General features: G+C 57.5%; 1 protein-coding gene across 2 annotated transcripts in view; it reads left to right on the forward strand.

The window, feature by feature from the left end:
- The window catches only part of RBM19 (RNA binding motif protein 19), a 63,102-nt gene extending 46,579 nt beyond the window's left edge, over nt 1-16,523 (forward strand). For both annotated transcript variants that reach the window (XM_053279659.1, XM_053279658.1), the window contains 2 exons: nt 7,265-7,401; nt 16,156-16,523. In XM_053279659.1, the coding sequence (XP_053135634.1) occupies nt 7,265-7,374 (110 nt within the window). In that variant the 3' untranslated portion in view covers nt 7,375-7,401; nt 16,156-16,523. The remainder of the gene's footprint in view (nt 1-7,264; nt 7,402-16,155) is intronic.
- Nucleotides 16,524-21,469: the final 4,946 nt, after the last annotated feature.

Consider the following 21,469-nt stretch of genomic DNA (forward strand, 5'->3'; position numbering starts at 1 on the left):
CGGCACCCAAAGAGCCCAAGAGCCCCTTGGCTGCCAGAGTATCTGAAGGGCAGCAGATCGCCAAGCCCCCCCCCCCCCGCCTAGCCTTCCATTTCTTGTGGTTATGTTGCTGACAAGCCCCCAAGTGTTGTTGTTGTTGTCACTGGAGAGCGGCCTGCAGGGCTTGACTGGAGAATGCTCTCTCTGCTGGAGACACCTCCCCGTATCACACCAGTTGTGTGCCAGTTGTGCTGGCTGTCAGCTTGGCCGGTGGGACACGGTGGGGTGTTAGATGCCATGTTTCAGACTATCCTAAGATCAGTCGCTTGAGAGGCAGAAGATTAGCCAGGCAGACGCACCACCCTTCCCAAGCAGAAGGCAAAAGGCAGGTGCCCTGAATTAATTCATCGGCACCCTTTGACTCTCCCAGTTCTAGCCAAATCTTGCCCCCCAAAGCCTAAAGAGCAGAAAAGGAGCCCTGACTCCCCCCGCCCCTGCCGACTGCCTCTCGCATTGCTGGAGCCCTCCCCGGGGGCTTCTGCACGCTCCCCCCCCCCGCCTCCCTGGCTTTCAAAGTCTGAGCTATAGTTGATGTTGGGCTCACTGCCCCACCGTGCCTGAGCCGGCAGGCAGGCCAAGCGGACATCCTTCCAGGGCCGTGTTGGGGAGGGAGGAGGCGGACAGAAAGCCAAGCGGAGGAGGAGAAGCCACTGGCTGCGTGCTGTTCATCCCGAGGGCCTTTGGAACGGCAGGCCCACAGCAGAGAGTGGCTCTCAGGCCCATTTCCCGGCCGCGGGGCCTAGGAATGCATCGGAAAGCGCACAATGGGGCTGGAAGGATCTGCTCTGGGAATCTTTCTTTGCTGTTCTCTCGGGGAGGCGGAAATGGGCCTCTGTTGGGCGACATGCTCCGCTTTCTCCCTCCTGCTGCCCCCCGTCCTTTGTGGCGAGCCGGCTGCTCCAGGCAGAGGGTCCGAGCCCTTGCTGCCCCCCTTGGAGTGCTGCCAGTGGGGAGACCCTGCCCGCCCCTGTGCCTTCCGGAGGATGCTGTGGAGAAAGGTGGCTTGTCGCTCTTCGAGGTTCCAGGTCAGCCCCAGAGGGGAACCTCCGTCCAGCAGCCAAAGGCAGACTGGCACGTGGAGAGAAAAGGACAGCGATTGTTACCTGGAATCTTGCAGTGGGGCACGGACTCCGCACTTGGCCTGTTGCGCACGTGTGAACCCCAGGGCAAGGGCTCCTTGCTGTGCGCGGCCTGGTGTGTCCCCCGCCCCGCCTCCCCAGGCGTGGCTGAGGCACACTTTGGAGAACCTCTGGTGGTTCTCTTCTTCCCCGAATATATCTTGAAGAGGGAGGGAGGGAGGGTTGAAGGGGCCAGGATTGGGGGGTGCAGGATCCTGCCCCTGTGGCAGGGGGATTGGGCCGTACGGCCTCTGGCGTTCTCTTTCGGCCTTGAACCCGGGCCCCTCTACGAACAGGGCTCTGGGTTGCCTGTGCTGTGGCAGTGGCTGCTGCTCCTGCCTCCTCGCCTGGCCTACGTGCCGGGCTGCTGCTTGGGAGACATTTAGCGCAGAGCTGCCGGTGTGCTGGAGCCGCTGGCTTGCAAGGCTCCCCCTCCTTCGCGGGTTGTTTTGGAAATATTTCCAAGTGAGTCAGTAATATCCTGCGCACACTTCTCCTCTCCCGGGAGCGGCAATTCGTGCAGAGGAGGAGCTGACTCCCAATCCCACTAAATTGCTATTGACTTGTATTCTGTGCGCTCCACAAACATTTCACTCAGCCGTCACCAGCAGGGCCGCTGATCTCCTGCCAGGGGTAACTTGGGAGGCCAGCTGTGCCGGGCCGCGTCTCCTGCTCTTCCCCACTGATCAAAGAATTAAGCGGACAGAAGGAAATTTCAGCCCGGGCTGAGACTGGGATGGGGGAAGCGAGCCCGCCTCGGAGGGAGGGAGGGGGGGTGATGCCGCCGCCCATGGAAGGCTGCAGAGGTGGCGGGGGCGGCCTGGTGGGGCGCTGCCCTCCTGTGCCTGTGTGGGGAGCTGGAGGAGTGCAGAGCTGGCCAGCAGCACGGCTTCCCTCTCGTCCTGCCGTGAATGAGCCAAATGGAAAGAAGCCTCTTCGTGTCACTTTGGAGGCGAGGTCAGCTGAACATAAGCTGCCATCAGAGCAGCAGCAGACAAGATCCACCCCAAATCATAGGCTGTCCTTAAATCACAGTGGCCCTGATCCCTCTCTGGGGGCTTCCCAGGCCAACTGGTGGCCCAGAGTCTAGGCTTCCAGTAGAGGCAGGATTATCCCCATCGTGCGAAGGAGGCCTGAGGCGGAGAGAACCTGCCTGCCCCAAGGTGCCCCGTTGAGTTGGTGGCAGGAGTGAAATTCGAGCCTGGGACCTTCCGGCCCCTCCCTGAGCCGCAGCACCAGCTCACCGTGAGCCGCGGAGTTCACAGCCAAGGCCCAGCATTGGCACGACGGACGATGGCTTCAGGCACGCGAGGCATCCCCCCCCCGTTCTCTTGTGGTCCTCACTCCGCTTCCCCTCTCCATGTTGCAGGGGGGGTGCAGGGGGAGGAGAGCGTTCGGCCAAGGAACTCCATCCAAGAGCCCCCCCCCCCCCCGCCAGAGCACTAGTGGTCCAGGGACTGGTTTCTTTGAGCCTTTGCTTCTTCAGTCTTGCGACTCTGTCCGTCCGTCCTTCCTTCCTTCCTTCCTTCCTTCCTTCCTTCCTTCCTTCCTTCCTTCCTTCCTTCCTTTCTTTCTCTCCATCCCTCCCTCCCTCCCTCCCTCCCTCCCTCTCTTTCTTTCTTTCTTTCTTTCTTTCTTTCTTTCTTTCCTCCTCTCATGCCTGCCTCTCTCTTTGCAGCTTTCTCCGTGGCTAAGGGAAGAAGAACACTCCTTGGTGAACATAGCGAGGCAGCTTTGTGACGGGAGGACCACCTTTCTGGCATCCTGGGGGTCATGCACACCCCAGCGCTGCCTGATCCGGAACGGGGGTGGGGGGGAGGGAGTGGCCACCCCTCAGGCCCTGGGACTGCGCTGGATGGCCAGGTGGCGGCCTCCTCTGGGCCCTGGCCAGCTGCCATGCCGTGGGGGCAGCCATGCTTGTGGGAAGGGGAGGCCGGGGGAGAAGGCTGCCGAGCGCCTGCCTGCCTGCCTGCCGGCCTGGGAGAGGGAGGTCTCGGCTTCAGTCCCAGCAGCATCTTCTCCCCGGAGGAGAGACCCCTCTCGGAAGCCCGAGGGGGCTGCCACCAGTCCGTGTGGCCAGCCCTGCACGCGGTGGACCAGCCGCTTCCTCCGTCCATTGGGAGCCTCCTGAGCACAGGGGCTGGGCCACTGGGGCTGCCTGCAGGAAGCCCTTCGGCCTGGGAGGGCGAGGGGCTGCTGGCCCAGGCTGGGAAGTCGCAGCCCTTGGGCTACGGTGGCCTCCGAAGGTGCTGATCAGAGGTGGCACAACACCCTGCCCACCCCCACTTGCTTCAAGCTGGTGTTTCAAAATCAGGATTCGAGTCTGAGCCTCGCTTCTGCACACGAGTCCTTATCTTTGAATATCACCCCCTCCCCAACAAACCCTGCTCTTATTTTAAAACTATTCTGTATTTTGGAACTTGATCCAAGTCAAAAATAGAGAGCCTTCCCCACAATACGGCCCGTTTGTGTGTCGCCCAAATCCATCCCAGGCTGAGAGCAGGCCTGGCAGTCGTTTCCTCTGGGGAGAAGCTGGTCTCTGTCGCTCCGGATCAGCACCATCCAGCTCACCCCACTCTGGAAAGACCCGGGGGAGGGGGGGGGCTCTCTTCCAAGATGGCGCCTCCCTCGAGAAACTCCCCGCCACCGTCTCCCTCAACATTCATAGAATCCAGGGGTGGAAGTGTGACTCGTCCTGGCATTCTGTCAGGGAATTAATTGAAAAATAAAATCATTAGATGGGGGGGACTCTAGAAATGCAAAATTGTTTGGTCGCGGATGGTGCGGGGTGGGGAGAGAGAGCCGTTTTGTCAGGTCAATTTCTCCTGTATTGATGTTTTGTGACATTTAGTTGTTGTTTATCTTCAGAAGCAGCTGTAATGCTAAAAGGAAATGCAGAGGCTGGTTCTGCGTCTTTATTGTACACCTTTCCCCGAGTCCTCCAAGTACATTTGTTTGTCTGTCTGAGACGCAGCGTTTGACAGCTGAGCGCTCAGAGCCAGCGTTTGGGGAGGGGGGGCTGCTTCCTCCAGCTGGGGGGGGGAGTCCCGGGAGGCTTGTTCTGGCATCTTCTGAAGACCTCCAGCAAGGCGCAACCTACTTGGCGGGGTCCCTTCACTGACTTGCGCCTCCCTTGGACCTGGGAATCTCCCTGTATCCAAAGAGGAGGGCTCGCCCCTCTTTTCTCCTGCCGTGTGAACATGCTGTTCCTAGGAGCTGCAGGTGTAGGGCATTCTCCAGGGTCCCTAGAATGCAAGTGGCTGAGAGGGCACAGACCCATCTTGTCGCTGGCGCACTTGCGTGTAAATGCACACGCAGGGACGCTGAGCTGCCATGCAGTACATTGCCGTTTTGCAGGCTGCAGTTGCGGTAGTATATCTTCAGCAGTTGATCACCTTTATTGATGTATATACCACCTTTCATAGGACTATCCCAAGGTGGTTTACAAAAGTTAATACAATAAAATTCCATGAAATCACATTAAAATATTAAAATCAATTAAAATGATAAAAACACCAAAAACAGCCATAAAATCAGAGCACCTGGAAAGGAGAGACTGGCGGCCCCTAAGGGGTAAAAGCATGAGCAAATAAAAACGTTTTCAGTTGTGGTTTCTAAACACCTAGTAACCTTGAAGGACAGTTGCATGTTTCCAGTGCAATCTTGTTTTTGCGATTCAACCACCCAGTGGTTTTTAAGTCCATGGAGGACGGGGCTAATGCAGAGGAGACGAATGCAGCAGGGGGCAGAGTAGAGCCCCACAGCGTGCCGTGTGGGTGGTCCTCGGATGCCTGGGTGTGGCTGGCCTGTCCCTCTTTCCCTCTGTAAAGCGTTGGAGGGGGAGGAATTGTTGCCGGGATGGCTGTTCCTTGGGGATGCTCAGAGCGGCCAGCTGGCAAAATGTGCCAGGTGTGCAGGGTGGCTGTTGCTGAGGGAGGAGCCTCCCCAGGGCCAGGAGAGCCTGTCTGTGGGGGGCAGGAGGGAGGCCAAGGCTGGTGGGGGGAGCAGCAGAGCCTGGCGGGTGAAGGGGGCGGGTGGAGGCGGCAGGGAAGCACCCACAGGGGGGTGGAGGTCACAGGGAGATGCCGCTGTCATTCTCTGGTCTCACAGCAGGGCGTACGGGGCCTGCTGTTGCACTGGGGAACTTGGGCTGTGTCGGCCTAACGTGGCCATTGGCCACGAGTAGCATCGAGGGGACCCTCCAGGACAGTCCCTGTCATGGCTGAGAGCAAGATGGAGTGGCTGGAAGCATTGGCCCTGTGCCTGCTTGTTTATTTTACTTAACATATCACTGCTCGTGGTGCCCCACCATATTAATAAAACAGATACACTATAAAGCAATAAGCAAATTACTAGTTAGAAGACCAAGCTAAAACCTCATTTAAAAGGTACATAGTTTTAAATTTTCAAATTAAAAGTAAAAAGCCAAAAATGAAGAAACCGAACAGATATAAGCAGTGGATAAAACATGTAAAAGCCTCTCTAAAAAGATGTCTTTAATTGCTTTTTTAAAACATTGAGCATGGAGGAGCTTTTCCGGGAGGGCATTCCAAGACTGAGGGGCCACAACCGGAAAGGCCCCATTGCTAGTCCCTTGCGGTGGGATTGTCCTCTGCGGCCCTCTCAGTTCCTGCAGCAGTTGGAAGGGAATCGTGAGCCCCTCGGAAAAATGTGCGTCGCTGTGGAAGAGATGTGTATCGAGCCCTGCTGGCTCTGAGGATGTGCTCTGAAATCTGTGGGCCGGGGTGCTGGTGGGAGGCTAGGCTGCGGTCTCCCTCCCCGCCACGAGCAGAGCCAGGATAAAACTGTGCAAAACCGACCACGCGGGTGGAGTTGGCGTGCGTAATCTCTGCTGGTCACATTAGGTCTTGCACTGCAGGGTCCCTCTACCGCTCGCCCCCAACTCACACGCCTCGGCTGTTCTGGCCCTGGAGCTCTTGGACTCCACTCCGCACACCTGGGACCTGGCCTCAGAGGCTTCCGGGCAGTGGCCAGAGCTTGTGATCCCCGGAAGAGATCTTGACTCCCAGGATATGGCCTGGGAAGGCATGCTCGGTGGAGAGGGTCTGCTGCCATCTAGCCTGGCGAGGGTGGCGGTGGTTCGCTTCAGGGTTGCCTCCTCTGTCTGTCGTGGATTGAACGCCCTGACCTCAGGAAGGGGGCTGGCAGGAGCCTTGATCTGCACCCTCCGCTCGGCTGCCCTGCCCTAACCCTAGCCCGACTCCTTCCCATTCTCATCGTAGAACGTTGAAAGCACGTTGAATATGCTTGATGATAAGATCGAGCCAGAAGGGGCGTTTTGTTAGAGGTTGAAAGACCTCTCTCTAATCTAAAGGACTGCATAGTGGCTAGGTAAGGAGAGAGAGAGAGATGTTTCCATCTGCTGTCTAGGAGGAAAGGAAGGATTGTGACTCAGCACCGGAAGTGCTGCAGAGTCAGTCCAGGGGTCATAGAGCAGGGACAGATAGGGAGACCCTGACTCACCGTCTCTACTCCCAATGCCCCTTGTGGTCATTAGGACAGTTGGTGCAGAAGGTCCATGCACTGGAAGTTCATCTCCAACACGTTTAGGATGCAGAATAACTTGCACAAATAGTGGGCAGTGTATCATTGGTGGCTCTTGCAGAATGTTGCTTCTCGCAATGCAGAACGGATGTGCTCTTTAGAGGCAGCATTGGACACCGTGGCTGGCAGCTTTCTCATCAAACTCATAACCAGTTGGGAAACGGGGGTGGGGGGGGACCAGTTGCTGGCCCTGCAGTGATCTCAGTCACACTACAATGGGCCAACCTATGAGGTGCAGGATGGACTGCCCGGAGCTCTGGACCAGCCTCATGTGGGGTCCTCCCCGCCCCGGTGGCTGCATGCTGTGGGTGAGATGCAGGTTAGAGGTTGCTCTGGTGCAGCCCCACAGATTCCAGCAGCAATGCAGACTGCTTCACACTTGGGCAAGAATACACTTCTCTCTCCGGCAAAGTGCAAATATTCCTTGAGAAAGCGATTCTCGAGACGGGTTGGAATAAAGACATTTTCGCCAGCGGTCTTTGCACGGTTGCTGGTTTCGTCTCAGCTGATCTTGATCCTCTACTTCATTCTGTCCCGCACAGACTCCCCCACAAAGAAGAAGCAGAAGCGGTCAGCTGTCCTAGAAGACATCCTGGGGAAGCTGGAGGAGGGAGAAGGGGGTGAGGAGGAGGAGGAGGGCGACAGCAGCTAGGACCCCTGCCTGCCCCCAAGCCACAAGGTAGGTGGAGGTATTGGGGGGGGGTAGGGTTGTGCGGAAGAGAGGGCAAGCGCGCCTCTCCAGTTGGTTGGTCGCCTCTCTCTTGCGGATGGCCTGCTAAGGCAGTGTGCCTCCGGTTCCTCCCTGCTCCTCTGCTCCCTCTCGAGCCCCATGTGGCGGGCCCTCTTTCCTTGGCCCTGTCAGCTCCTTGGGCCTTCTCCCATTCAGCCACTTCGGTTCCCGGCAAAGCTGGTGGGTCCTCTCCCTGCCGCAGCCTCCCTTGGTGCATCTGGCCGATGGCTGATGGGTGTGCCCCGCCCCACCCCTTGCCAGACTCTGCACGTGGGCATCCCATCTGGGCCGGTGGGGCAGCCTCCTCCTCCTCCAAGCATCCCCCACAGGCCGATTGGGGCGGCAGCTCTCCCAGGAGGCGGGCTGGAGCGCCACTCCTGGAGCGGCTGGATGCCAGGCACAGCCCCGGCTCAGCCTCCTTCCAGAGGAGACACCGTTGCTACAGGCCGGGAGAGGCTTTGTATTTAGGGACCATCCAGTCGCCTGCAGACTGTTGTGGGTAGTGGCAGGGCCCAGTGCCTGCTGGGTCTTTCGAAACGTCTTGTGGGAAAGCTAGACCCGCGTGGTGGTGGCACTTGTGTGCTTCCAAGGGGTTCTCTCTTGAAATCAATAATACACCAAATTAGCCTTGGGGCTGTGCAGGAATTGGCATGGTCTCCCCCCCCCGCTTTTTTTTTTAAGGAGCACCCTAAGCCTGTCCCCAGAGATTTGGGGGAAACCAGCCCATTTGTTCTGGGAAGAGCCAGCCAGCCAGCCAGCCTCTCTATGCTGTAGAAGCAGGATTTGGCCCGGCTGCACTGAGCCAGGAAGGCCTTCTCCAGAATCAGGAGGGGAGGGGCTGCAAGTGGGGCTGCTGTGGAGCCAGAGCCCTCTGGGGAGCCTGTCTCTCCCTCCCGGCCAGCAAGGCAGGCAGTCCGGGCTGGCCCCTTCCCCACCGGGCTGTGGGTTGCTGCCTTGGATTGCCTGGAAAGCCTGTGTGGCGGCTCTGCCCTGCACCCCAGAGACGCCCCCCCCTCCGCCTTGATCCCCACAGAGGGAGACGGCCACAGGGCTGGCAATTGTGGGTGGCAGCTCCGCATCTGGGCGGCAGGAGCCGAGCGCACGGCCGGTCTCGCCTCGTGCAGATATTGCCCTATTGTTGCCGTTCCCTCACCGCTGATGCGCCAAGCAGTGGGACGGCGGCGAAGGCAGCCGGAGCCCTTCAGCGGATTGGGCTTTTGTCAGCTCCTGGGCGACGGCAGCTCCTCTCCATCTGGGCGCACAGCTGGCCAGTCGCCTTCCTCCTCCACCTGCCTCCTTTGGTGGGGGAGAGAGAGAGAGAGAGAGAGGCCGGCTCTGCTGATGAAAGGGAAGACGCCTCTGCAGGACTGCGGGATTAATCCCTGCCAGGTTAAGTGACTGCCTGCTTCCCACTGGGCCTCTGGAATCGGCAGCCGCGCAGGGCCTGGCTGTGCTGTGACTGCAGGGTGCCTCTGCCACTGACATCTTCCTCTGGAGAGGACAGCTTGCCGGTGGGGGGGGGGGAGCAAGCGGGGCAGCAGCAGCCGCCGGGAAAGCAGGTGCTGTGTGGGGTGGCTCCGGTCAGCGCTGCCGGCAGTGTCGGAGGCCAGCTGTACTCTCAGGAGCTAGAGGAGAGGCCCGGCTCTCCAGGGGGCGGGATTTCCCTTCTCCGCCGTGACTCCTTGCTCTCTCCCCTTCTGGCCCTGACGAAACTGCAGGAAAGAATTCGGGGGAAATGCAGAAGAAGTTCTTAGAAATCGGACTTGCTCAGAGTGGGGTTGGTTGCAGCTCGCCTTGGTGCAGAGTCTGGATTGTCTGGCTCCCGGTTCGAGCTGGTTTCAATGCCGCGTGCTCCGGGCCCATCGCTCAGGCCCAGTGCTCCCCGGCCAGGGTCAGGAGCCAGCCCGCTTCCACTCTGGGCAGCTGAGGGTGAAATGAGGCCGGGTGCTCCATGCCTGCTCCGCCGCAGTCTCTCTCGGGTTTTTTCCGAAATAGCAGCTGCGAGGTGGGGGTGACCTGGATTGGCACCCCCCAGCATGGAGGGGAGGGCTTGCATCTTCTGCCCTTGCAACAGTCCTGATGCAGATCGACTCTCTCCACGCGCAATGGCTGCAGTTCCCCCCAGCTGGAAAGCCCCCCTGGTGCCCAAAGGAGGCAAGTGGCAACCGGGCGGGGGGTGGGGAGTCCGGATTGTGGGGTGGCCAGAGTTAGCCTTCTCCTCCCCGCATGCCACAGTCCCAGTCCTGATGGGGTCTCCGCATACGCAGCGGGTGAGACGAGAGCGAGGCGGCTGACCCGTGTCTCTGGGAACGTCTTCTCGTCTGCTGTGGCCCCTACTTGGCTCTGCTGCCCCTTCCCCACCGTAGGTCCAGTGGGCGGAGTGAAGCGCCCCCCCCCCCGGGCATCGTGTGGCTCCTTCCGGCACAGGAAGCCGGCAAGGAGACTCCTGCACGGAAGCAGCACTTCCGAAACCCAGAGACGGGCGGGGGGGGCGCTGCTGCCCCCAAGGGGTGTGGAGTGCTTTGGCCTTGGAGAAACCCGGCTCCTTCGGAGGGCAGCCAGGGACGGGACTTGCCGACTCGTTGCTCCAGGTCCCAGAGAAGCGAGAGGAGGGAGCTCCAGCCAGCCCGAGGCTGGGCTGCAGCAGCCGAGGCACTTCTGGAGCACGCTGGCCGCCGCCGCCCGCCCGGCGGCGGCGGCTGCTTCTGCGGAGGCTGAGCTCCTTCCTGGCTCAAGGGAGGTTCCACCAAGTCCTGATGTTCAGGTCGAGACAGATACGACGAGTGTGTCTCTCCTGCTTTTCAACCCGAGTTCCCAAAGCGGTTGACGTGGATATAAATAAATGAAATACAAAATGAAATAACATGGCTTCCTGTCCCCAGAGGACTCACCGTCTAAAAAAGAAACACAAGACAGAGACTAGTCAGCAGCAGCCACCTCTGGAGGGCTGCTGTGTTGGGGGTGGATAGGGCCGAGTGCTCTCCCCCTGCTCAGTCAAGAGAAACGCCACTTTTCAAAAGGCGCCGCTTTGCTCAGTGAGCAGGCGAGCAGCACGGCTCCCACGAAAGGCCTGTCTCTGTGCTCCCACCAAATGCCCACCTAGAAGTGGCTTCTGGCTTAGGCTGGCTCAGGCCAGAACATTCGAGTAACTCAGGAATTGCTTTGAAGGTGGTTGGAAGCTTGTGCTGGGGAGCCCGAAAGGCAGCAGTAGAGCTTATGGGAGGGAGCTGGGCAGACGGCCCCCCACCCCGAGCCAACCATCTCAGCAGTCCTTGGGCTGCAATTCCAGTTACTCGTCAACCAACCTTCAAAGACCAACAGAGGTGCGGCCTCAAGGACAGGAGGCCCCTAAGTTGGTTAACCCCAGGGGGTTGTGGGGTGGGGAGTTCTGAGTCAGACCCTTGGTCTATCTAGCTCAGGATTGTCTACCCAGACTGGCAGCGGCTTCTCCGGGGTGGCAGGCAGGAGTCTCTCTCAGCCCTCTCTTGGAGATGCTGCTGCCAGGGAGGGGACTGGGAACCTCAGTGCTCATCCCAGAGCGGCAGCTCCATCCCCTGCGGAGGGGAATCTCTGACAGTGCTCACATGTGGTCTCCCATCCAAATGCAACCAGGGCAGACCCTACTTAGCTAGGGGGACAAGTCGTGCTTGCTGCCACAAGGCCAGCTCTCCTCACAGGCCAGTTGTCTGACCCTCCCAAAAGGGCCCTCAAAACAGCTTCTTTTTAAAACAGGTAGTAAATAGTGCAATCAAAAAAACAGCATTGAGGAGGAGGAAGATGGGCAGCGAAACAGAACAAGCACTGTTCTATCAGCACTGTTGTATGCTGATACAAGGGGACAGCAAGAGAGTGGGGCCTCCCTTACATGCAGAAGGTCTTGGGTCCTGGAGAGGAGAGCTGGTCTTGTGGAAGCAAGCAGGACTTGTCCCCCTAGCTAAGCAGGGTCTGCCCTGGTTGCATAGGAATGGGAGACTTGATGTGTGAGCTGTGGAAGAGATTCCCCTCCGCAGGGGATGGAGCCGCTCTGGGAAGAGAAGAAGGTTCCCAGTTCCCTCCCTGGCAGCATCTCGAGATAGGGCTGAGAGAGATTCCTGCCTGCAACCTTGGAGAAGCCGCCACCAGTCTGTGAAGACAATACTGAGCTAGATGGACCAACGCAGTATATGGCAGCTTCCTATGTTGGGTTCAATCCCTGGCAGCATCTCCAGGAAGGGCTGGGAAAGACGTCCGCCTGAAGCCCTGGATTGCTGCCCCCGCCACCAGTCAGTGTGGGCTCCTGGAGTGACTGGGAACCATGGCCAGACTTGGTCTGTGTGAGACGGGTCCCTCTGTGGATGGCTCGCCTGTGTTAAAGGCATGGCGAAGCCAAGCGGTCTTCCCTGGGCATCAGTCTGCCTCCTGGCGCGGGGAGCTCTGCAGGCTGAGTGTGGCAGCGGAGAAGGCTCCTGCCGGGTATCTGCTAGCAGTATTTCCGAGAGGGACGGGACCCAGACCTCCGTGGGCGGGCAGGATCGTGTGGAAGAAGGCAGGCTGAGCCCAGTTCCACACCATTTCCGGCTGGCTCTGGAATTCATGCACACGTCTTCAAAGAGACCATGCCACTTCCCAGTCTGGCAGGCAGAAAGGGGTGGTGCTCCTGACTTTGCGTGCAAGTCTAGGGTTGGCGACAGAGAGCCCTCATGGCTGCCCTGTGGAATGGCTGCCTCGAAGGGCCTGGTGCCGATCTTGGCCAGAGGTGGGGGCGGCCGGTCTGTCTGTCTGTCTCTCTCCTCCCCCGCCCAGCCCCTTCTTGCCTTTCATGGCAGGGTGGATTCCTCCCCGAGACCCTCTCTGCTCTGCAGCAGCAAGGCAAAGGATTAGTGCGAGCAGAGCAGGTCGCCTTCGTGAACAGAGCTGAGCTGGGTTTCAACATCTAATTCAATTTGTTCTGCTGAGATTGAAATATGAAATGCTTGCCAGTCAGACATTCAAAGGCACCAGAGGTGGGGGGGGGGAGAACACAGAGCCTTCTGAAGTTTACATTTTTATGGGAAATTAATTTAACCCTTTGATTTTTCCCACCTGAACACACTTGTTTGGGTTTTCTTCTTTTTCTTCTTCAGCTTTAATGAAGATTTTTCTATTTCCCTCGTAATGATTCTTATCTCCTTCAGCAGGGTGTTTAGGGTTTGTGTTTGTTTGTTAATGATTTATATATAAAAGGAATTCCTTTGACCTTTTTTTGGCAAATGTTTCCATGGAGACCATCTGTTGTCATGAGGCTTCTCTGCTGAAAGAAGAATTTGACCTTCCTCCTTAGTTTGTGTGGGAGAGAAAACCTCCTCCCGAAAATATTATGATCCGACAGAATTTAGCGAGAATTTGCACATCAGTTTTAATTACTTGGAGTGGAAGAAGATTCATTCTTAATTAAGGGCTTGAAGTCCCAGCACCCCTGCCAGCTGGCCTCTCCTGTCTCTCTCGGAGGTCTTGGTCCATGTGCCAGTTTCTCCTAGATGGATACACTTTCTTGATCTCTCTGGTCTGGAGAGATCCAGAAAGAGCGCCCTTGCTTTTACAGGCCTCTTGGCTTCTTTATTCCCGTTGAAAGATTTAGGTTCTGCTTCTCCATTAGCTTAGAGAGGGCTGCAGCAATCACTTAAGACATTCACTCACAGCCAGTGGAGTCAGCAAAACCATTCCTCATCCTGTGGATTCACCTCAGCTCCAAAATGACCAGCCACCTCCCTAAGAGCTCCACAAGTCAAGGCAACGAAGGCGGCCCTCAGGTCATTGTAGGAAGGCCCCAGCTATAAAAGCCCTATGAAGAGTCTTCCGGCTGCACAGAGCTCTTCCCCAGGCTCAAAGTGACGCCCCCCAAGAAGAGATGGCGGAGCGGAGTGTTCTTTTGGAGCACGAGAGCAGGAAGGTCTGAGCTGGGGCTCTGTCCTGGGATTGCTGCTGCCGGGCTAGGGGTCTCTGGCCTCTTGGTTAGGGTCCTCCTCCGACCTGAGGGCCCCGGCCAGGGCGGCAGGCAGGCAGGCAGGCGGGCTCCTTTGCTCAAGCCGTGGTGTGTTGGCATCTCTGAGCAGGAGGGGCGCTGCAGGGCTGCCTCTGGCTTTTCTCTAAATGTATTCATTCGGGGAGGGGGAGAGAGGAATGGCATCGCAGGGAGCTGAGATTTCAGATTTATCCATTCATGAATAATAATCAGGCTGAGTAATTCACAGTAAATGGGTATCCAAATTGGCTAATAAGGAAGGCTTTCACCTCAAACTGGAGCTGGGCGAGAGGCCGAGAATCTCGACAGACGTTGGCTCTGGCATGCGTGTGCGCGCGTTGTGACCTGAATCCGTGAAATATGCAAACCAGGGCCGGAGTGCCAGGAAAGTAATAGGCCGCTCTGTTAGCAGACGGAGGGGAGAGCGGAGCTGGCAGGCGGACAACTGAGCAGCCTTCCCGGGGCTCCCTCTGGGCTCCCAGTCAAGAACTTCTTCCTCCCCCCCCCCCCCCCCCGTGCTGGGGAAGATCTTGGCCCACGACTGAGTGAGTCTGCTGGGGAAGAGAAGGGCAGATTCCCCCGAGGGGGAGCCCCTCACGCCTGGGGGGCGGCAGCAGCAGCAGCAGCACCGGGAATGGGGGCCGTGCCCGAGTCCTCCCTCTGCACGCAGAGACCCTCCTGAGCCTCGCTGGCCCAAGCTTCATGGGAGTGGGTGTGACTTGGGCAAGGGCATGGAGAAAGATGGGGGAGTTGGCCTCTGGGGATGCCACCGCCAGCAGCAAAGGAGGTCGCCTTGGCTTGTCCGTCTGCAGACCCTCTGCTGGAGGCAGCTCGTACTCGGGGCGGTGTCCTTGCTTGGGGTGGAGGAGCTGAGCTGTTGACCTCTCTCCTTGCCCAGTGCCAGCCGCCCGGGGAGTCCCAGGGCTGAGGGGCCCCCCAGGCGCTGTGCCACATGGGTCCCCCCCCTCCTGCTCGTCACTTCCCCGCCTTTGTTTTCAGCAACATCCTCCCCCAAATTGAGGACACAGGCCAGGGTTTGGGGCCCAAACGAGATGGGGCCGTGGAAGATCCATGATCGGCTTCCTGGTAGCCGCAATCGTGGGGAAGGGTGCCGCTCCACTCGGGGCCAAAATGCAATGGTGGAGCGCGACCAGTGCCTGGCAGCCTTGTCGGGGAGGGCAGGGAACAGCCGCCTGTCTCCCGGGAGAGCTGCTGCTGCCTGTCTGTGTAGGCACTCGCCCTGAGCTCGAAGGACCAGGCGTCTGGCTCGGCAGAAGACCGCTCCCTGAGGCTACCGCACTGGGCGAGGGTTGACCTTCAGCCTTGGAGCACAATTGCAACTGCCACAGCTGCTATTGAGAGAGGGTGTGTGTGTGTGTGTGTGTTTCCCCCTCTCAAGACAAGCAGGGTCCACTCCAGGCACTGCCTTGTCTAGTTGCATCCTCAAGGACCAGAGTTCAGCCAGTGGGCGATAGATAGTGTTGTGGGAGTGTTTGAGATTTCATTTGTTCTGCCCAGGTTTTTTAAAAAAACAACCCTTTGCTGTGTTCTTTAAACATGTACCATCTTTCATCCCTAAAAGTTAAGCAGTGGCCCAAACTCCCTCTCTTTCCAATCAACACCCCTGTTCCGGATCTCAGCGGCAGGGAGTGTGACTGCCTTGTTGAGCCAGGCCATGCCAGGTGGGTGGGTGGGTGAGAGGCGAAGCCCACAGTGGAGGCACGCAAGCAACGCGGCTGGCCCCCAGGCAACTGAGGGTCAGAGCTAGACTGCTCCGGCCAGCTGCCAGGGTCCATCGCTCTTGGCAGGCCATGCCTTTGCTCGGTCCTTTGCCTGGTTTGGCCCTAGGCGTGTGGAGTGAGAGGCCTAAATGACCGCAGTGGGGCCAGCTCCAGTGGGGACTGCTGCACGTCAGGTGTGGGGCGCAGCACAGGGGGGCATCTGGCCCTTTCTCCTCACGCACAAACGTGCCCCTCCCCAAGCAAATGATGGTGGTTTCTTTGGGACTGGGGTGGCACATGGGCGGGGGTCCTGTGCAGTCCCGATCCTGCGGTGGGGAAACGCGAGAAGAGGCCTGTTTAGCGGGGGGGGGCTCGAGGGGCATCTGCGTTTGCAGGCAGGCCTGTGGAGTGATGGCGGCTGGGGCGGGCGAGAGAGGGAGAAGTCGGGGCGGGGGCTGCTGGTTGCTCCTCGGACTCGGTCAGGATGCAGCCGCCGCTGGGGCCGAGCTGCCTGCCCCGATGGCTCTGATGGCTGAGCGTGATTGACATTTACAAATTACCCAGCCCACAGAGCTGAGTCCCTGACCCCTGAGTAACGTCTCCGGCAAGCTTGAGATTTGCCAGCATTTTGTCATCTAATTACTACAAATCCCTTGAAAATTCACTGGCTGGTGAATGTTTAATGCCGGGCGCCGTGCTGAGCGTGATGCATCGCCCAGGCGGGCTCCCCGACCCACTTCCTGCCTTGCCTCCCCCCACACCCCACCCGCCCGAGCCCAATTCTTCACTCCTTGCTGGGGAGGGAGGTGGGGAGATCCTGATGGATGCCATCACAGACCGGCTCTCCCACCCTCCATCTGCCGGCCTCAAATGGATGCAAGTCTTGTTATTGTTTTGGGGGGGGGTGCGCATGTGCACGCATCTCTCCTCTTGCTGAACTTTCTCATGGGCAGCGTTTTTTAGGGTGGGGAGCATGTCATAATTTTGTGTCTCTTTCCTCAGGTCATTTGCAGGGTTTTCCCCGCGGGAGGCGTGCAGCCTGCTTCTCACCCTCCCCGTCTCTCCCCACCCCAGCTGAGAACTAAGATGGCAAGGGGGGGCACCCCTTGATCCCCGCCTGTGAATGCGCCCCACCCCCGGCCCGAAGAAGAGCACCCTGGACAAACAGCGGGAAGGCAGCGCGGCTCATCAGTTAGTGTCTTGGGATCTCCCTCCTCTCTCCTGGCTGGAATCCAGGCCTTGTTAAACCGGCAGAGGAAGCCACTCACTCCTCAGGAGTTCAGTGTGGCCTTTCTTGACAGCTTGTACAGTTTGGGGAAATTGTTTACTTTTTCTTTAAAAGAATCCTGTTGCTGAGGAACACATCTAGAGCGTGATCTCATCGCTCCTTTTGTTTCTGTGGGTGAGTTCCTGGGGGGGGTCCTGCTCTCCTCCCTCGCTGCCCCCCCCTTCCCAGTGGTCCTGCTGGGTTGTAGCGAGCCAAGTGTGTGGGGAAGGACATGGGGCCCCTGCTCGGACTGGCAGCAGGACTGGGGGAGCACGTGCGGGGGGGGGGGGGTCTGGCCCGAGACAGCCAGTGCAGCTGCCTTGTGCGGAGCCCGGCCACGGTCCTGTCTAGCCAAGGAGTGCCCACTCTGGCTGGCAGCAGCTCTTTGCTCAGGCCAAGAGGCCTTTCCTAGCAGAGATCCTCTTGAGGGGACCTGCCCAGGGCCCAGCCGGGAGCTCCATGCTTGCAGACCGCTTGTTCTAGCACTGAAAGTGGAGCCGGCTGCAGGACCAGGGACAGAGAGATCTTCCCACAGGGAGGCAGCAGCAGTGGTTGAAGCCGGCGGGGTGGGGGTGGGGGTGGGTGGGCTGTCAGGTCTACAGGGAGGCAACGGAGGTGCCCCTGGGCTGTCGGGCAAGGACGGCTGGGGCCAGAGCCCTGAAGCCAAGGCCGGAGCCTGGCTGTTGCCCTGGCAACCCTAACCCTAACCCTTGGGCGGTGGGGCTGCTCTGGGGCCTGGCCAAGCAGCCCTCCCCTCGCCTGCAGCCTTGAGGCAGCACAAGGGGCGCCTGGCGGCATCCCAGAGTGTCCACTTCCCCTTCCCCTTCCCGTCCCCAGAAGGGCCAAAGACCTTCGCCACTGCAGATGGCACAACACTCTCTCCACCCTCTTGCTCACAACAAGAGGGATCTGCTGGAGATGCACCTCCATCGTGTCCCCAGCTTAAGCCGGTCAAGGTCAAGGCGAGCCCTGCTGGACTTGGCTCCAGGTGGCTTGATGACCGCCCGTTTTCCATCGTGGACCACCTGACATGGCGCTTCCGGGATGGCAAGAGGCTGCCTGTCGGCTTCCAGAGGCATCCGGTGGACCACCGTCCGAAATGGGCCTTCTTGGTTTCTGGTGGCCGAGGGAGCTCTGAATGCAGCAGTTCAGGGCGCGAGGTCTCCTTGACAGGCAGGCCAGGAGAAGGCCAAGGCGCCCGACTCCTCTTTCGGAGGCACCCACAGCTCCCCGGACTGGCCCTGCCTTGCAGCTGGGAGGCAGAAGTTCAGCCAAGCTTCCCGAGAGTGAGCCAGCCCGGATCTTGCTGCTTCTGCCCCGGGAGGGGGCTTGTTCTTCATTGATGAGCCTCTGCTCACGGGGGGGAGGAAGGGTGGGGCGGGCTCCTGTGCCTCCCAGCCAGCCACAGGCGGGCATGATCGCAGCCTCCCCCCCACCTCCCATGACACACTTGCTGCAGGCTCTTCTGAGCCCCCCCCCCCACAGAGGCTGCCTGGTTTCTACTGCCCCTTCCTCCCTTTTGCCAGTTCCAGTCTGGGGGGTTGTGGGACCTCTGGAGAGCAGTCAAGGGTTTGGGCCTAGTTCTGTGGTGTAAGGGTTAGGGTTAGGGGGCAGAGCAGGATGGTGAGTGGTTGACAGCCCAACTCCCAAGCTCCTGCACATTGTACCTGGACTCTCCCCTTTCCCAGGCATGCCAGCCAAGGAATGGACCCAGCCACCCCCTTTGCCAGAGGAAAAAGACGATTGTGGGGAAGTCCTGACAGCAAGAGCCCTCCCAAGGAAGGGGGGTGGGTGGAGAGCAAGGAAAAAGAAACAGCTGAGGATCAGAACCTCCCCCCCCCCCCCCGTTTACTGTGAGTACCAAGTAGGTAGGAGGGTTATCCCAGAGGATATTGAATGCCTTGAGGACAGGAATTTGCACTACTCCTCCAAATATTTATAGACCACTTTTCAACAAAAGTTCCCAAAGTGGTTTACACTGAGAAACATAAACAAATAAGGGCCCCTGTCCCCAAAGAGCTCGCCATCTAAAGAGAAGCAGAAGGCAGACCCCAGCCACAGCCCCCTGGAGGAGAGATGCTGTGCTGGGGACGGAGAGGGCCAGCTGCTCTCCCCCTGCTCAGTCAAGAGAATCGCCACTTTGAAAAGGTGCCTCTTTGCTCACGAGGAAATTTACATTTACAGGAAATGAAAACAACTCCTTTTAGTGATTATATCTAGGAGCCATTGATGGCTCTACCAGTGAATTTGTCTAGGGCCTCTTTAAGGCTCTCTCACACCATCCCCAGCTCTGCATCCAGGAGCAGAGAATTCTGCAAGTTAATTCTGCATTCCGTGAGTCCTTTATGCCAGCCAGTATCATTTGATCCCCTCCAGGTGCCCATGTCACGAGAGAGGGAAACATCCTCATCTTGCATACTGTTGAGAACGCATTTCATGCCCTCATAAAGCCATGTTTTTCTAAAGTCAAAAGCTTTAACCGTTTGCCTCCTGCAGAAACTGCTGCAAGCCTTTTCTCCACGTTCTCCAGCCTCTGCAGTCGCTTTTTGGGAGAGGCCAGCCAGAGCCATGCAGTGTGTCCCAAGTATGGCTGCACCGCAGCTTTGCCTAAGAGCCTGACGATTACAGCGGCTGCTTTGTTTTGACACCTGGCGGAAGAGAGGCTCACTCCTTTGGGGCAGAAGCTGACTTCTAGTTGTGCAGTCAGAGCTTGGGGGGGGCGGAGCGGGGCCACCCAGGTGACCAGCCTCTTTGCTGGGCCAAGCGCGGAGTGGCCCAGGTATCCGCTGGGGTGCTTCGAAATCCAGTCCCCACACCCAGAAGCCTGAAGCTGGCCGTAGCTCCTCTCAGGTCTGACCCAGGCAGCTGTATCTAATTCTCACTGCAGCCTTGTGATGCCAAGGGGGGATTTTCTCCTTGGAATGTTTTTTGGGAAGCCCTTCTATTGTTTCAGGAGGGGCTTGTCGGGGCAGGGTGAGACCTGAGAGTGAGGCAAGGAGGTAGTTCCTGTGGGAGGTGTGAGCCTTGGTTGCCGGTTGCCTGATGGGGAAGGAATTGGATGGAGGCACGTTCAGGGTGTCAGTCCAGCGAGGGGCCTTGCAGTTCTTCTCTGACCTACCGAAAGGAGTCACTCCAGTGGCAGGAATGCAGCCAGCCTTGGCGCGCTGCTGGGGAAGAGCCTTTCACGCACGGGCACCGCTCAGCTTTGAGCTGGTTCACTCTGCAGGACGCTGCAGGTCAGCCAGTGTGGATGGGGAAGGAGCCGTCCTAGGCAGCGATGGGGCAATCGCTGGAGCCTGGCAGAGCCAAGAAGGGTCTTGCTTTCCAGACTCCGCTTCTGAGGCCCTGCACCAGGCCTGCCAGCCAGTTTAGATTAACTTTTTGCGGGAAGGGACCTTGGAGGCCTCCCATGAGAAGACGGTTCCCCAGCTTCTGTCTGAAAACGTCCAGGGAAGGAGAGCCCGCTGAGGCCGGCTGTCTCACTGCTGCACAACTCTTGCAGTTGGGAAATTGTTCCCTTGTCCTTCCAGCCCCTTGGCTCTTGACTTGCTGCCAGGCGCAGTAGAGCATGAATCTGCTCCTTCAGCTGGAGGGATCTTGGCACTCTTCTGCCTCTGCTAAGGCACCCTAAGATTGCATGCACTTTGCTAGCAGCTGCATGTTCAACTTGTGGTCTGCTAACAAACATAAATATTTATATACCGCTTTTCAACAAAAGTTTCCAAAGCAGTTTACATAAAGAATAAATAACACTCTTAACAATTTGTGTCATTACTGGCAGTGATGCGTTTCCCATCACATTCAGAAAAAGAGGAAGGAGGAGAGACTTATTGAATACAATTTTGCCACATTAAACTTAGTCTCACTTTCATTTTCAGCAGTTTCTGCTTTTGATCCTTCAGTTTTCCGAAGTAATTAAGATGATAAAAATGAAGTGCCTCAATTGAGACAAGACTCTCTACCTTTCTGTTTATTTCTTGATCTGGTATATTTCCAAACATAGGCCACTTTCTTTCGCAAGCTGCAGAAGACGAAGGAATCTAAAGCAAGCAAGAAGTTTAGGCAAGTAAAGCACAGAACACTTTTCCTTATATGAATATATTTGAACGTCTTTTCTTAGATATTTTATTCATAATGCCAGAAGAAAATATTTCATCCTTTCTCCCCCCCCCCCCCATTTTTCAGGAAACAAGTTCTGGTAACACATCTGCCATATTGAATTGGGGTGGATGACATCATTGCAAATGATGCCATTGAGGTGTCCCTATGTATCCCTACAACTGTACTTAATTTGGTTCATATTGGTCCAGGCATTGCGAAGTTGATGGGGACAGGGGACCACAGGAACACTCACAACTGCACCAGATTTTGTTAGCCTTGGTTAGCTGATCCACAAGTTCTTCCACGTGCTCCTCCAGTGTTCTGGTAAGAACTAATCTGCCTACTTCCCTTTCACTATCATCTTCACAAGTAGCCCACTTCAGCCTTAAACATTCACACATCTGCCATCTTGAATTGGGGTGGATGACATCATTGCAAACGACACCATTGGGGCATCCCTTCAGCTGTAGCAACTTTTAAAATTTCAAATCAGGTAGGTGGTTCACAAATTAGCCCACTTGAGCCTCAAACGTTTACACATCTGCCATCTTGAATCGGGGGGAGGGGATGACATCATCACTCATGACGCCATTGAGGTGTCCCTACAGTTATACCCGATTTGGTTCATATTGGTCCAGGTGTTGTGAAGTTGATAGGGGGGCATGCACACAGAATGCTGGGTGACCTCATAAGCTGACGTAAAGAAGGTGGAAAACAAACAAAAAATCCTTTGGGGGAAAATACTTCCCCCCCCCCCGAAATTTTCCTGTTTTTCCTGGGGCCTTCACATCTCTCCTTGCCAGGGACTGAATGATCCAGTTGCATTCAGCGCAGAAATGGTCAGACTCACCAGCCTCCAGGCTGAGTGGCGGGAGGGAAGTCAGAACAGTGACTCCTACAAAGGCACCATAAGAGTAAAGTTTCCTCTGTGCATGGATGCTTTGGGCT

The sequence above is a fragment of the Hemicordylus capensis genome, chromosome 15 (assembly GCF_027244095.1).
Source record: "Hemicordylus capensis ecotype Gifberg chromosome 15, rHemCap1.1.pri, whole genome shotgun sequence".
In the NCBI taxonomy this organism is placed as follows: Eukaryota; Metazoa; Chordata; class Lepidosauria; order Squamata; family Cordylidae; genus Hemicordylus; species Hemicordylus capensis.